Source organism: Malania oleifera, chromosome 7 (assembly GCF_029873635.1).
Source record: "Malania oleifera isolate guangnan ecotype guangnan chromosome 7, ASM2987363v1, whole genome shotgun sequence".
Classification (NCBI taxonomy): Eukaryota; Viridiplantae; Streptophyta; class Magnoliopsida; order Santalales; family Ximeniaceae; genus Malania; species Malania oleifera.
In genome coordinates this window covers 3141824-3156157 of record NC_080423.1, presented here as the reverse complement: position 1 = coordinate 3156157, position 14334 = coordinate 3141824, and the positions used below count along the sequence as shown (strand labels likewise).

The 14334-nt window shown below is 37.6% G+C and overlaps 1 protein-coding gene across 1 annotated transcript in view; it reads right to left on the bottom strand.

Annotated features, from left to right (window-relative positions):
• Window positions 1–14334, bottom strand: part of LOC131159215 (beta-galactosidase 10) — a 44619-nt gene that overhangs the window by 3661 nt on the left and 26624 nt on the right. The window contains exons 13-14 of the mRNA XM_058113941.1: window positions 6283–6392; window positions 2150–2259 (exon numbers count right to left, since the gene is read on the bottom strand). Coding sequence (XP_057969924.1) covers window positions 2150–2259; window positions 6283–6392 — 220 coding nt within the window. The remainder of the gene's footprint in view (window positions 1–2149; window positions 2260–6282; window positions 6393–14334) is intronic.

Here is a 14334-nt window from a genome sequence, read left to right as displayed (position 1 = left end):
GATTTTCTGTTGTGGAATAGATTAATAATGACAGAAACATAATTAAAATGTGATGATTCCCCACTTTTTAGCTAATAAAAAGTTATATGTGTAAACATTGAACTAAAACTTCAGATTTTTAGGTTTAGCATTACAAAACGAAAATGTACCAAATTTTGGAACATGAATACCAATTCGCTAGGGTGTTAGCATTTTCTGGTTACTACAGGTCAACTCTCTGGAGTCAAATACAACAAGCATCTATCAGGTGTACACAGACCTTATATCATCAAGTTATAAATGGTAAGATCTTTTTCCCAAGTTGCCCCCCCGCCCCCAAGTGCAAAAAGGCAGCCCTAAGGGGCTGCTTGGTTCATGGCATCTTTCAATATTCTCAGAAATGTGCCCGTTCTGATGTTTGTTTTGGGGTAGAACTGTAGAAGCCTGGTGTGACAAGAATTCCACATTCCTTGGGAATGAAGGATTCCCACAAAAGATAGGAATCTAATTCCCGTGCTCATCATGGCAACCCCACTCCCATGGGAATTTTATTTTATTTTTTTTACCGAATTGCTCCCACTATTTTGATGGGTTGAACACTACTATTATTACATGTAATTATTACATTTATAGTAATAAATTATTATAATAAAAATAATAGATATCAAGAAAAAAAATAATATTAATATTATGTTAGGATAATTTAACAATTTAACAAAATAGTTGGAAATTCGAAATCATATTGCCTCCATTATTTGATAAAAAATGTTGTTAAAGCTTGATATACATCGTTTGCCTACAACCTAACAGCTTAAGCTTTTAGGTAGAGTGGTCATCTAACATGGTATCAGAGCCAAGGTTTCCAAGGGCCCTATAATGGGCGTTATTTATCATTTATTTATCTCTCCATGTGCTATCGGCTGCATGTGTGGGGGAATGTTAAAGCTTGATATATATTGTCGGCCCACAACAAAACAACTTAAGCTTTTAGGTAAAGTGGCAATCTAACAATTATTATGTGTAAAAAAAATATATATATTTCTTTTTTTTGGTAATGATAGTTGAAAATTTTAAGACATGGATTTCATTTGGTACAGATTCTTAATAGGTTTTTAAGTTGGAAGATATTATTCAAGAGTATACAGGAAATCTTTTTGAAATGCCTTTAAAAGTTCCACATCAGACACCGCCCAAACAAAAATTTTCTCGTGATGCCAGCATCACATTCCCACATTTCTCTCCATGAGAGACTAGCAGGCCCTCTTGAGGTTGATCCTCTTTTCTCATTATGAAATTTCTAAACAGGGAATCTTTATTAATACCCAATCAAAAAGCCCTTGTTAACATCATGCTAAGAGATAGACCTTCCATCTCAACTTTAAAGACTACAAGAAAAAACTCCTCCACAAGCACCTCGCATGCAACCTACACCATCCCACCCATTATAAGCCTCTCTCCATAATGTTATTAGGTTTTTGTTCGCAGGGTAGTCATAAGAGTACAATTCTAAATGTACAGCCCAGAGCAAACAACTCAAATATATGGCTTTTTCTAACAAAAAGAAGAATTATTTTAGGAGAGAAGTAACAAATATACACTAAGAGAGACCAGAAAACTTTAAACACACACACACACACACACAAGCAAAAAATTAACAAATTTAAAGAAGGAAGCCACCTCCCCTAAACTCTTTCCATAATGAATAATAGAACACTGCAACGTTACTAATCCATGCTGGCCTTTTTTCACCTTATTTTTACTATCATCCAATTGAAGTTCCCCCTCCCCCCCCCCCCCTCCCCCCCCTCCGCGCCGTCTTATCCAATAATGTCAAGCCTCTAGATCCTTCCCATTAAGCTCCATCAGAGGACTTCAGTGTGGGAAAAAAACCATCCCTAATATGCTCTCTCACCTATATCCCTCTACCCACTCCATCATCCTCAAAAAGAGTACCTTCTAAGTCTTCTAGTATTGTAGCTAGCAAATGAGAATATCACCCACTAAATCAGATGAAGCAAATTCAAGCAAATTCACCCATATTGATCACTAAACTCATCCAATAATAAACCACCATTACAAGAAAATTCACCATCAAATTCACTCTCATTAGCTTTTCTTGCAAGCAAAAAAAAAAAGGCACTTGTGCATATAGTTATAGGGTGCAACTTACTTGTAGACCAACAGTCATACTTAGAAGAGCAATTTCATTTTTTCCTCCCTTGAGAGAGATAGGTTTTTGGAATTTGAAGGTTGAATTTGTTCCATTCCCAGATGCAGTAGCTGTACACATATAGATATTAACACTATTCACAGAAACTTCTGAAGATGAATTTATCCAACGAATCAAGGACATGCTGCATACAGTATAATACAGTACCATACATATGCTCATTGGTGGGATCTTAAAAACCACATGCACGCATACACATACATGCATATACAGTGAACAATCATATTAGCCATATATTCAGAACTTTCGAATATACTGCAAATTCAACAGAACTACAACAGCATAAAAGACCTAGAAAGAACATTAACAGGCAGTGTTGTGAATTCTGAAATATCTCAAGACAGCTCAACGAAAGGATTGTTGTTTAAGAGGTCTAGCTCCTTGGATAATGTTCATTTTTCTGATGCTGATTGAGCTGGTGACCATACATAAAAAAAAAAGGACAATTTCAGTGCATTACACATTTGTTAGAGGGAACTTGGTTACAAGGAAAAGTAACAAGCAATTGTAGTGGCAATCCCAGGTGGAGGCATAATTTAGAGCTGTGGCACATGTACAACATATGAAATGATAAAGGTCAAATCCCCCTTAAACAAGATGAAGTCTTATAGTAGCAAACCAATGAAGATGAACAACCAGGAAGCCATGTACGCTTCTAATCTAGTGTTTATGAATGGGCAAAACAAGTAGACTGTCACTTTGATAGAGATCTAGTGAAGAAACAAATTTTAACTGTTTATGTTAAGCTAAAGCACAGATATGTATCATGCCCAGCTTGTTACAAAGCACATAGAAGGGTCCTAACCAAAAACTTCAGTGAAGGTATCTCTCAGTTGATTCCCAGACATAACATAAACATTTATAGTTTGTTTTTCCATCACTAGATCTCTAAGTGATAATCTACTTTCATATGTTTAGTCCATTCCTGAAACACAGCATTAGATGGTCAACTAGGAGTTATCATTGTTAAAAAAGCTTTTGGTTAGGGTCCTTCTTTGAACTCTGTAACGACCCGGGGGCATGATACACAAATATACTCTCGTTTGAGTTTCAAAAGTACTATTAGTTAATAAGGGCAACTATTTAATTTTATTATTATTATAACACGTGGTGTGTGCCTCACCGCTTAGACCTCTCTTTAACATCTCTCTCTTCCATCAACCCTAACCTTTTTTAACACATGTACACAAGAATATCATTAATAATAGATATCATATTATTGCGTACACGTGCATGAGCACCTTACCATTGGAATCAGACACAATCTCACCTCAATTGTAATATCTAGGTGCTAAGAAATTGGGCAAAGCATTAGCGAAATAGATGTTGAAAATGCTAATTTCAAAAAAATTTAAGAATGTTTCTTTGTTGTTGATCCAGGTGGTCCTTTACCTTCTTGAGATCTTCACTTTTGAAGGTTGTTGAATGATAAGGAGGTGGTAGAGTCATCTTCCTTTCTACTCTTGTTGAATAACTGTTGGTTTTCTTTGGAGGAGGATAGTCTTTTCTTTTTTCTTTTTCTTTTTTTTTTTTTTTTTGGGAAAGAACCGGAAGCCACCCACATAGCGGCCCCGTCTCAAGTTTATTAATAACCCTCACTTATGGCAGAGAAATACCATGGAAACAAAAAGACACTTGGGGCTTACAAATAACCAATAAAACACTCCATGCATCAAACCAAACAAAAGAAGAAAACAAACTTATACCAAAACCAAAAGGAAACCAATTAAACATACCTCATATAAGTCATACACATCTTATCCAATCTATACAAACTTTTGATAACTGTAGGAAGTTGACTATTATTTGTAAACAAACTATTCCTCCCAACCAAAGCATCTGCCACTTTATTACCTTCTCAATACAAATGACTTAAAGAAATTTACTCCCTCCAATAAACCAATAAGCTGCTCCCAAAAATCCCACAAATACCATAAAGAGCATTTACTGGATTTTATCCAATTTACTACAATATTCGAATCACATTCAATGTCAATACTGGTATGACCCAATTGTTTGCAAAGTTTTATTCGTTCCATCACTGCTCTCAATTCAGCTTCATTATTAGAATAAGAACCAAAGTGTTTTGAAAAACCAAAAATAAAAGAACCTATACAGTCTCTAAGGACGCCACCACCACCTACCAACCCTGGGTTCCCCAAGCTGCTCCCATCCAAATTTAGTTTCAACCTCCCTTGCCTCGGTTTTAGTCATCTCACACCTTGCATAATTTTATTCTTTTTATTCACAATCTGCACTTCCAAATTTTGCAATATCCGAACATCAGCATCATTTAAATTAGTCATAACTGTCATGTTCTTACTCAAAACCCCCACTCAATTATTAATGGACAGTCACACATCTGTACTACTCTCCAATTTTCCCTCCATTCTAGCCACACATCTCCTTCTCCACAACCTCCAAGCTACTAAACAGAGAATCAAACTCATCATTGTTCCCAATTGAAATTATCGGGAAGCCCTATTAAACCACATTTGGACTCTTTCTTTCCAACTTTTGTGCTTAAGGAAAGGTACACCTACCTCTACCGAAACCTTCCTCCATACTTCAGCAGCAAGATCTCCCTCATTCAAAACATGCTCCATATCTTCTGATTGTCTCATCTCATAACAATCACATGCCGAAACAAGTGATACCCCCACCCTTCTCACTTTTTCATCAACACTTAAGCACTCAAAAGCAGCTTTCCACATACAGATAGCAATTTTCTTCGGTAACCATTTGTTCCAAACCCACTTTGCCCAATCAAACTTTGGAACTCTAACTCTGATAACATCCCATGCCAACTTTGTATTAAAGCAGTCATTTTTTTCCAGGAGCCATAGCAAGATGTTCGAAGAGTTTCTAAGTTTTCCACCTCTTTCCATCACTTCTTCTGCTTTATTAAAACCTAGAATCCTTTGCAAATTTTTCACATCCCACACATTATTAATAACCAAATCTTTTAATCTGATATGTGAATGTGCACCATCTGAAAATTCTGAAAACAAAGGTTCCGAATCCAGAAACTTATCATAACATAATTTTACATCTCCTTCTCTAACCTTCCACTTAGATTTACTTAACAGCTCAGGCATACACTGCAGAATTTTCCTCCAAAAAGAAGAATATGATCGATCTTGGTTTTTGGATCCTTTGGTGATTTATTCTTGCAAATCTTTTTGTGAATTTCTAACTAGATCAAGGCTTTTATTTGGTTGGTTGTGCTTGATAGAACTAACACCGGTAAATTGTTGCAGATCAGGAAACCTTTGAAAGCCCTCTCTCTCCAGATGTCTTGTGTACTTCCTTTTAACAATTCAGTATCTGCATCGCATTTCTTTAATGTTGTGATTATGCTTGGAGGGTTTGGAATAAATTATTTGGTTTGTTTGGTGAATGTTGGGTGGGTTCAAAGGCAATGAAGGACTTTTCGGCAGTTTCTATTGTTGCTTTTCGCAGAAAAAAGGAAAGGGCAGCACTCTGGAGATGTGCTTTCTTTGCAATATTTTGGGGGCTGTGAATGGAACGTAATGTGCATATTTTTTCATGGAAGAAGTCATCACATTTGCTGGTTTCGGAGAAGATACATTATTTGGCTTCTATTTTGTGTGTGGGTCATGGGAATTTTAAGGGGATGAGCTTTTCAGATATTCAGCGCGACTGTGGTACTGGTTTGATCGTTAGATTGTGCTGGCTTTATTTGCTCTTTTTAGTTTTTGATATTTCTCTGTTTGGAATTTTCCAGCCTTTGCTAAAGATACGTTTTGTTCTCCCGGTCGTAAATTCTTAATCTGTGGATGATATTCTTCTTTTGCTACAAAAAGAAATTGGAAATGTTCATTCTCAATAAAAAGCAAATATCACTGAAAGAGTTGGAGTTATCTATCGAAGTCAATGCAGATATGCAGAGGATATACGAACAAAAAAAGTGAGAATGGCTCATAAGTCATAAAATAACACTTGCAACTATGCATACTGTTTTATAAACTGCTGAAGACTGAAAATTACAAGTTCCATAATAAAAGAGGAAATGCTGCTGAAGTAGAACATTGGGAGAGATAGACACAAACCTTTAAGCTCCCGATTCACAAAAGCATGGAGAGCATGACCTTTTGATTCAACAAGAAGAAATGGTTGGCTTCCCTTCTTTAAGAATCCTTCATTTTCATCAACATCCAAACTGCCATGAAGATGCACGTAAGAATCCAAAATTAGTCCTTCAACATCAGAAAAGCAGCCTTTTTAAATTCATAGTTAATTCATTGTGTGCGATCTGTGCCCTGTTTACTTCACTAAGTCCAATATATAAGAAAATCTAGCTCAAGGACAAGCAAACTAAAACCTTGTAGGCTAAATTCCTGGAGTACAACAATATCATGTAAAATAAGAGTCACTGTGAGAAACACTGAACATGAACATGAACATGAAACCACAATACTTGTGTTGTCACAGTCTTCATTTGCAATTTCATCTGTGTTGTTGCTGGTGCTAGTCTTTAGAATTTTAATGATCTGTAAAACAGTTGAAATTTGATTTGGACCCAAGCATCCTAAGGAATTAATAATATAGCAATGGGTTTAGACCTCACATTTTAAATATCATTGAATACAGGAAGCTCTATAAGGTACAAACCTAGTAGTCAATAACAACAACCAAGCCTTAATTCTGACTAGGTGGGGTTGGGTCAGCTACATTAATCATCTTTTGCCATTAGGCAATATCCTCCTGCAATTGTAAAGTTGTCAAATCCTTACACACAATCTCAGTGAAAGCTATTACAGGTTTACCCCTCCCCATCCTACTCCCACTAGTATTAACTAGCTCACTCCCCAAACTCATGTAATATTTGGATATGTTGTAAGTGCCCAAACCAGCTTAATTGTCCTTCTCTTATCTTATCTTCTCAAGGTGCTACACCTAACTTACCACGGATTCATTATTTAATTTATCTTTTAGTTATACCCCTCATCCACCTTAACATTTTAATTCAGCAACTTTTCAACCTTTTGGATATGTTGTTTCTTAGTTGCCCAACATTCTAACCCATATAATATATCCAATCCTACAGTTGTCCTATAGAACTTCCCTTTTAATTTCATGGTATGCTATGATCACACAACACAACCAAAACACATCTCAATTTTACCTTAACTTGCTTTAATTCTATGTATTGCATCTTCATCAATTTCTATTTCAGCCTACATACTGGATGCAAGGTATTGAAGTCTACTAGTGCTGACAATTTATTGAGCATTAAGTTTAAATATTTTCTTCAATATTCCTCTAAAATAACAAATTTCAAATTTCACTTATATTGTCTTATTTATACTTATTCTCGCACTATCCATCATCAAGTTTAACTCTTTTTTCCAACATTTTCGTAAAATGACTCAAATCTCAAGGTAAGTGCTTATGCTTTTAGGACCTAAAATCAAATCAAATTTTTATTTCAAGATAAATATGATGACTTCTAGAATTTCAACCCAATAAGATTCAAAGAATCCAAAAAAAGATTCAAATAGTTCAGCATTAGCAGCTACTCACTTGAATCTTCCCTCAGAAAGTGATGACCAGGATCACCTCAGAGGTAGTGCTCCCAATTTAACAAGGTTGATGATATAAGATGGTGCTCTCAGTTGTAAGGCTGTAAACTGCAACCCCCTTCCCCCCCCCCCCCCCCCCCCCAAAAAAAATAATAATAATAATTCACCACTTACTGCAACAGCAAGAAAGAGGGTGGCTGATGTAGGATAAGAGGCAAGACCTTGGGAGGGTCACTGCTGGAAAATAATTAAGAGGAGTAAGGTTAAGGTATTGTAAGGTTAAGTTAGTAGTTTATTATGTGTTTACTATTAATTGGTATAGGATTATGTGTATTCACGGGTTGTTTGTGATATTTGTGTAAAGTAGAGGTATGTTTGAAATGTAATGTAGTTATAGGGGTTTATGTGTAATTTATGTAAAGAGGCTTTCTTATAAATAGTGTGTGAAATTCATGATGTAGGCAGTTGTTGATGAATTTGAATTGTTAATTGAACATAAGTTCCCCCCCTCCCCCAGTATCTCCTCTCTCCTACCTTCCCCTTCCTTCCTCTCTTCTAATTTCTCCATGGACCATGGCTGTAGAACCTTGATGCCGCCCCTGCATCATTTGGCATCAGAGCCCAACCACAATCTCCATTCTTCCATTTCAGTCCACCCATTCTCCCTCACTCTTCTCCTCTTCTCTTTCTCTTCTACCTTCTCCTTTCTTCTCTGTTTCTGATCTCCTGTTCTGTCCATAACTCCCTGCTACCTAGCAGCAGTCTGCCCTCTTCTTCTTGTCTGTTTCTCTTCTCCTTCTCTTCTTCTTTTTTCCTTCTCCTATGTTCTGTAACCTCTCCCTCCCTCTCTGCTGCTGCTTCTTCTCCTTCTCTTCTTCTTCTTTCTTTCTCTTGCTCTGTTCTGTAACTTCTCCCTCCTCTCTGCTGCTGCTTCTTCTTTGCTCTCTGCTTGTTCTCTGGTATTCTTCTTCATCTTCTTCTTCTTCTTCCATTACCTCCATTATTCTCTCCTTCTCCATTACTCCCATCTTTTAGTTTCTATTCTGAAATTTCAGTATTAAAATAAAATAAAATAAAAAAAGGGAATAGCAGTTCTACAGTTTCAGAACTTTTCAGAAAATTCCAGTCATGTCCCCATTTCTTCAAACACCACCTTCCAGCCACCATCCTGCAACACCACCCATACCACCAAAAACAGAACCCTCAACCTTTCCCCACAAAATTTCATCACCAACCTCAGTAGCTGTGACAGCGACTTCATTACTGTGAACCGCAGGGAAGAGCTCCACAAAAGGATACAGAAGAGGAAGTGAAGTAACCCTAGAAGCGACGGAGACGTAGTTTCAAGGTGAACCTGCAACGGCGAACCTGCGATGGCGACGTAGTTTCATGGTGACGGTGACGACGTACGAAGCGCTCGCACCTGTGGCTGCGACGTCCAAACCTCAGTAGCTGCAACGGCGACTTCGTTACTATGAACCACCGGGAAGAGCTCCACAAAAGGTTGGTTTTTTATTTTTAGGTTTTCAATATGGAAAACAGGTAGCCGCTAGCCATGGTCGCGCCGCCTCCAGTAGCTGTTACCGGAGGGTTGAGGGGAGGTGCCAACGGTGGTTCACGGGTTGCAAAGAGTGGTTCGGGGGATGATATGGTCGGAAAGGGGGAAGTTTTCCCTGGTGAAAAATCATTTGCGGAAGCATTGAAGAGGCCAATTCCATCTTCGAAATTCAAAACCCTTTCAAGGAAGCCGGAACTGATTAATGAGGAATTAGGTTTTGTTTTCTCGGATGTGGAGATGGAAAGGGCTACTGAGGATCTGAAATTTGCTCTGGTGCTTAAATTTCTTTCTGCAAGGCCGTCTATCGATGTCCTTCGGAGACATATTATCCAATATTGGGGTCTTTCTAAAGTTCCAATGATAAGTTTTATGGACAACTATCATGTTTTGTTACATTTGGTAAATGAAAAAGACTACATTCATGCATGGGCACGAGAAGGAAGATGGGTGGCAGGGTGCCAATTTCGGCTATTTAACTGGTCTGGAATTTTGATGTCAACAAGGAGCCATCGATCACACCACAGTGGATTTTCTTACCAGGTTTGCCTTTACATTTATATAGACTGGACTGTTTATAGAGTTTTGCCACTAGATTTGATAGATTTTTGGGTACGTATAATGCCACATTATATAAAACACAAGCCACTGGTGCAAGATTGTGTGTTGAAGTGGATTTACGGAAGGATCCTGTGGAGAGTTTTCCGTTGGTGGTAGGACAAAAGCAAACTTGGCAAAGGGTAATATACGAGAAAAGGGGTTTCTATTGCAATAAATGTTGTAGGCAAGGTCACACTGATGTGGTATGCTGGTTTAGAGTAAAGTCTAAGGATAAAAGGAAGGTAGGTATGAGAAAGGAGGGAGATGGGATGGTTTGGAAAGAAGTGGGTAGAAAAGAAAATGTGATAGTAGAAGAGGAAGGTCTTGTTTTGCGGATTCAGGATCAGAGTGCGGAGGAGAAAAAAAATGAAGATGTAAGTGGTCCTTTGAATGTGAATGAGAAAAATAAAGAAGTTGTGAATGAGGTTAGTAATGCGGGTACACATAAAGTGAATAAAGTGAACTTGGTAAAGAAGAATAGTGGATAGAAAGCCGAATTTTTTCAAGATCATAAGTCAGGGGTGTTAGGGGTGCAAGTAGAACTGGGTGGTTGTTCTAGGACTGCCCAGGAAATCATAGATTTTGATGAATGGGGGGGAGAAGTTGAAAATGATAAGGATGCGGAGGAGTTTCTTGTGGAGGAGGTGGATGAGAGAGAGGGGGAAGAGGAGGGTGTGGTGTGTAGGGATAATTATGATATGTTATCTGAGGGAGATATGGAGGCTTGCATTGATACTCAAAAAGAATATTACTCTGATCTAGGTAATGTGCCAGTGGGTGTATCGGAAGGAAGAAATAAAGAAGATGTGCATGTGAGAAAGTATAAGAGGGCCAAGGCAGTGCCTCAAAAATTGAACTTATGATTGACAAAGTTATGTTTTGGAATATAAGAGGGTTGGACATGTCAAAGAGAAAATTAAAACAAATTTTGAAAGATCAAAAAGTTACGATTTTGGCTATTTTTGAACCTTTTCAAGATGTGGAGAAGATACGAAGGTGGGCGGTGTATTTGCAATTTACTAATGGGAAGATTTGGCTGTTCTGGAAAGATGATGTTCAAGTTGATTGGGTGGGTACTTCAAATCAATGTTTGACAGTTTTGTTAACAGAGGATAGAGGTTCTCTGCTTTTTACCTTTGTATATGCTAAATGTTATCATATTGAGAGAAGAAAATTATGGGAACAACTTCAGGGGATTTCGAGTTTTGATGTGGCTTGGGTTGTTATAGGAGATTTTAATGTAATTCGGTCTGATGAGGAAAGGGTGGGTGGTCGACCTCGCTTGGGTTTGTCTATGGCTGAATTCAATGGTTGTATTAATAGATGTGGATTATTGAATCCTAGATTCGAAGGAAGTCAATTTTCCTGGTGTAATGGTCATCAAGGATTGACGAGAAGTTGGACGAAACTTGACAGGATGCTGATTAATAATGTTTTTTTTGTAAAATATGGTGAAGCTAAGATATCATTGTTGAAAAGAAATACTTCAGATCACTCTTCTATCATATTACAGGTGGATGCGAGTATGGAGAGGTATGGGCCAGCGCCTTTTAAATTTCAGAACATGTGGACGTTGCATGAGGATTTTTTGAAAATGGTTGAAACATCTTGGAGAGAACATATAGTGGCGGATTCAAGGTTTTGTAAATTGGCAACAATGGCGGGTAAATTGAAAAGGCTAAAACAAAGGCTTAGGGTGTGAAATAAATAGACTTTTGGTCATGTTGGTGGTATCATACAAGAGTTGGAGGAAAGGGTGGAAAATATGAGAATTAGTACTCAGAATCAATTGAAAAAGAGTTCCTTATTTCTGAGACTAAATTGGAGGTATGGTATAGAAGGGAAGAGACAAGGCTGACGCAGCAAGCAAAGAAGAAATGGCTAACTGATGGTGACAAAAATTCAAAGTTTTTCCATGCGGTGATTGTGCAAAGAAAGCGTAACTCTTGTGTGAATTTAATGGTGCTTCCTGATGGTTCGGTGTTAGAAAATATGCAGATGGTTTGTGATGAGGCTATGAATTATTTTGAGCAATTCTTGGGGCAAAATAGTTCAGTGCAAAAGCCAAATCTGGACAGTATTATCCAATCGTTGGTTTCTGAGGATTCTATAAGACAGTTGAAGGAAGAACCAACTGAGGATGAGGTATATGCAGCTATTTCTTCTATTTCTATGGACAGTAGCCCGGGACCGGTTGGTTTTGGGTCTTCTTTCTATCTTACCTGCTGGAAGATTATTAAAAATAATGTGATGAAAGCAATAAAGGCGATCTTCAAAGGTGATATGTTGCCTCGGTATTTTTGTTCCTCTTATATAGTTCTTATTCCAAAAGTAAAAGATCCTCAGTCTTTTGATAAATTTCGCCCGATAAGCCTTTGTAGCGTAATCTATAAAATTTTCTCCAAAATCCTTATTGGCAAGCTATCGTTGGTGATGGGTGATTTAATATCACTTGAGCAAGGTGCTTTGTGAAAGGGAGGAGTATTTTTGAAAATACAATGCTTGCTCAAGAGATGACAAAATTATTACATAAGCGGGTGAGAGAAGGTAATATGATGCTAAAACTTGACATGAACAAAGCGTATGATCGAGTGGGGTGGCAGCTGGTAGATCAAATTTTCCATGCTTTTGGTTTTCTAGATTATTTTTGTAAGTTGATTCAAAATTGTATTTCTACTCCATGATTTTCTGTTATGATGCAATGCACTTACAGGGGTTTCTTCAAGTCAAAAAGAGGTTTGAGGCAGGAGCATCCATTGTCCCCGTATATTTTCATCATCATGGAAGAAGTTATTTCTAAATTAATTCAAAAAAAGATGACTGAGAAGTGGATTTTACCGTTTGTCCATCCGAGTGGTGCACCTATTATATCACATTTAATGTACGCAGATGATGTTGTTATATTTGCTAATGCGGTAAAAAATATGTTAGACAGTTAATGGAGGTGATCAAGGAGTATGAAAGTTGGACTGGCCAAAGGGTGAATAAAGATAAATCAGCTATTTTTTTCTCAAAGAAGTTGGGTGCTCAGAATAAGGGAGAAATTCTACAAGAGACTGATTTTATTGAAGGTAAATTTCCTTTTACGTATTTGGGAGTGCCGATCGTGGATGGTAAATTGAAGGGCTGTCATTTTGACCCTTTAATTCAAAAAATCAGTAAGAAAATTGAGGGCTGGAAAAGTAGATTGTTTTCTCAAGGAGGTCGTCTAGTTTTGTTAAGACATGTGCTTTCGAGAACGTCACAGCATGTGTTAGCTGTTCTAAATGTCCCGAAGCTAAGGATAAAAAAGATACAAAGTATATTTACCTCTTTTTTCCGGAGATTTAAGGATGGGAAAGAAAAAATGAAACGGAAGGCTTGGAAGAAATTGTGTGTTCCTGTGGAGGAGGGGGGCATAGGAGTAAGGGACATTTCGTAAGTGCAACGATCGATGTTTATGAAATTTGGTTGGCAGTTATTAACAAAAAATTCTTTATGGGTTAGATTTTTTAAAACTAAATATGTTAAAGGAGGACATATTGCTCTTTGCAGGCCACACGGATCGGATTTTTCTTTTTGGAGGAAAATTCTGCAGTGCATGTCTGATCTGTTAAGTAAATCTAAATGGAAGGTTAGAGAAGGAAATGTAAAATTGTGCTATGATAAGTTTCTGGATTCGGAACTTTTATTTTCAGAATTTCCAAATGGAGCACATTCACATATCAGATTAAAAGATTTGGTTATTAATAATGTGTGGGATGTGGAAAATTTGCAAAGAATTCTGAGTTTTAATAAAGCGAAAGAAGTGATGGAAAGAGTTGGAAAACTTAGAAACTCTTCGGACATCCTGCTATGACTCCCGGAAAAGAATGGTTGCTTTAATACAAAGTCAGCATGGGATGTTATCAGAGTTCGAACTCCAAAGTTTGATTGGGCAAAGTGGGTTTGGAACAAATGGTTACCGAAGAAAATTACTATCTGTATGTGGAAGGCTATTTTTGAGTGCTTAAGCGCTAATGAAAAGGTGAGAAGGGTGGGAGTATCACTTGCTTCGGCATGTGATTGTTGTGAGATGAGGCAATCAGAAGATGTGGAAGATGTTTTGAATAAGGGAGATCTTGCTGCTAATGTATGGAAGAAGGTTTCGGTGGAGGTAGGTATACCTTTCCTTAGGCACCAAAGCTGGGAAGAAAGAGTCCAAATGTGGTTTAATAGGGCTTCCCGATACTCTCAATTGGGAGCTTTAATAGGTTTGATTCCTTATTTAGTAGTTTGGAGTTTGTGGAGAAGGAGATGTGTGGTTAGAATGGAGGGGAAATTCGAGAGTAGTACAAATGTGTGGCTGTCCATTAAGAATTGGGTGGGGGTTTTGAGTAAGAACATGACAGTCATGGCTCATTTAAATGATGCTGATGTTCAGATATTGCAGAATCTGGAAGTGC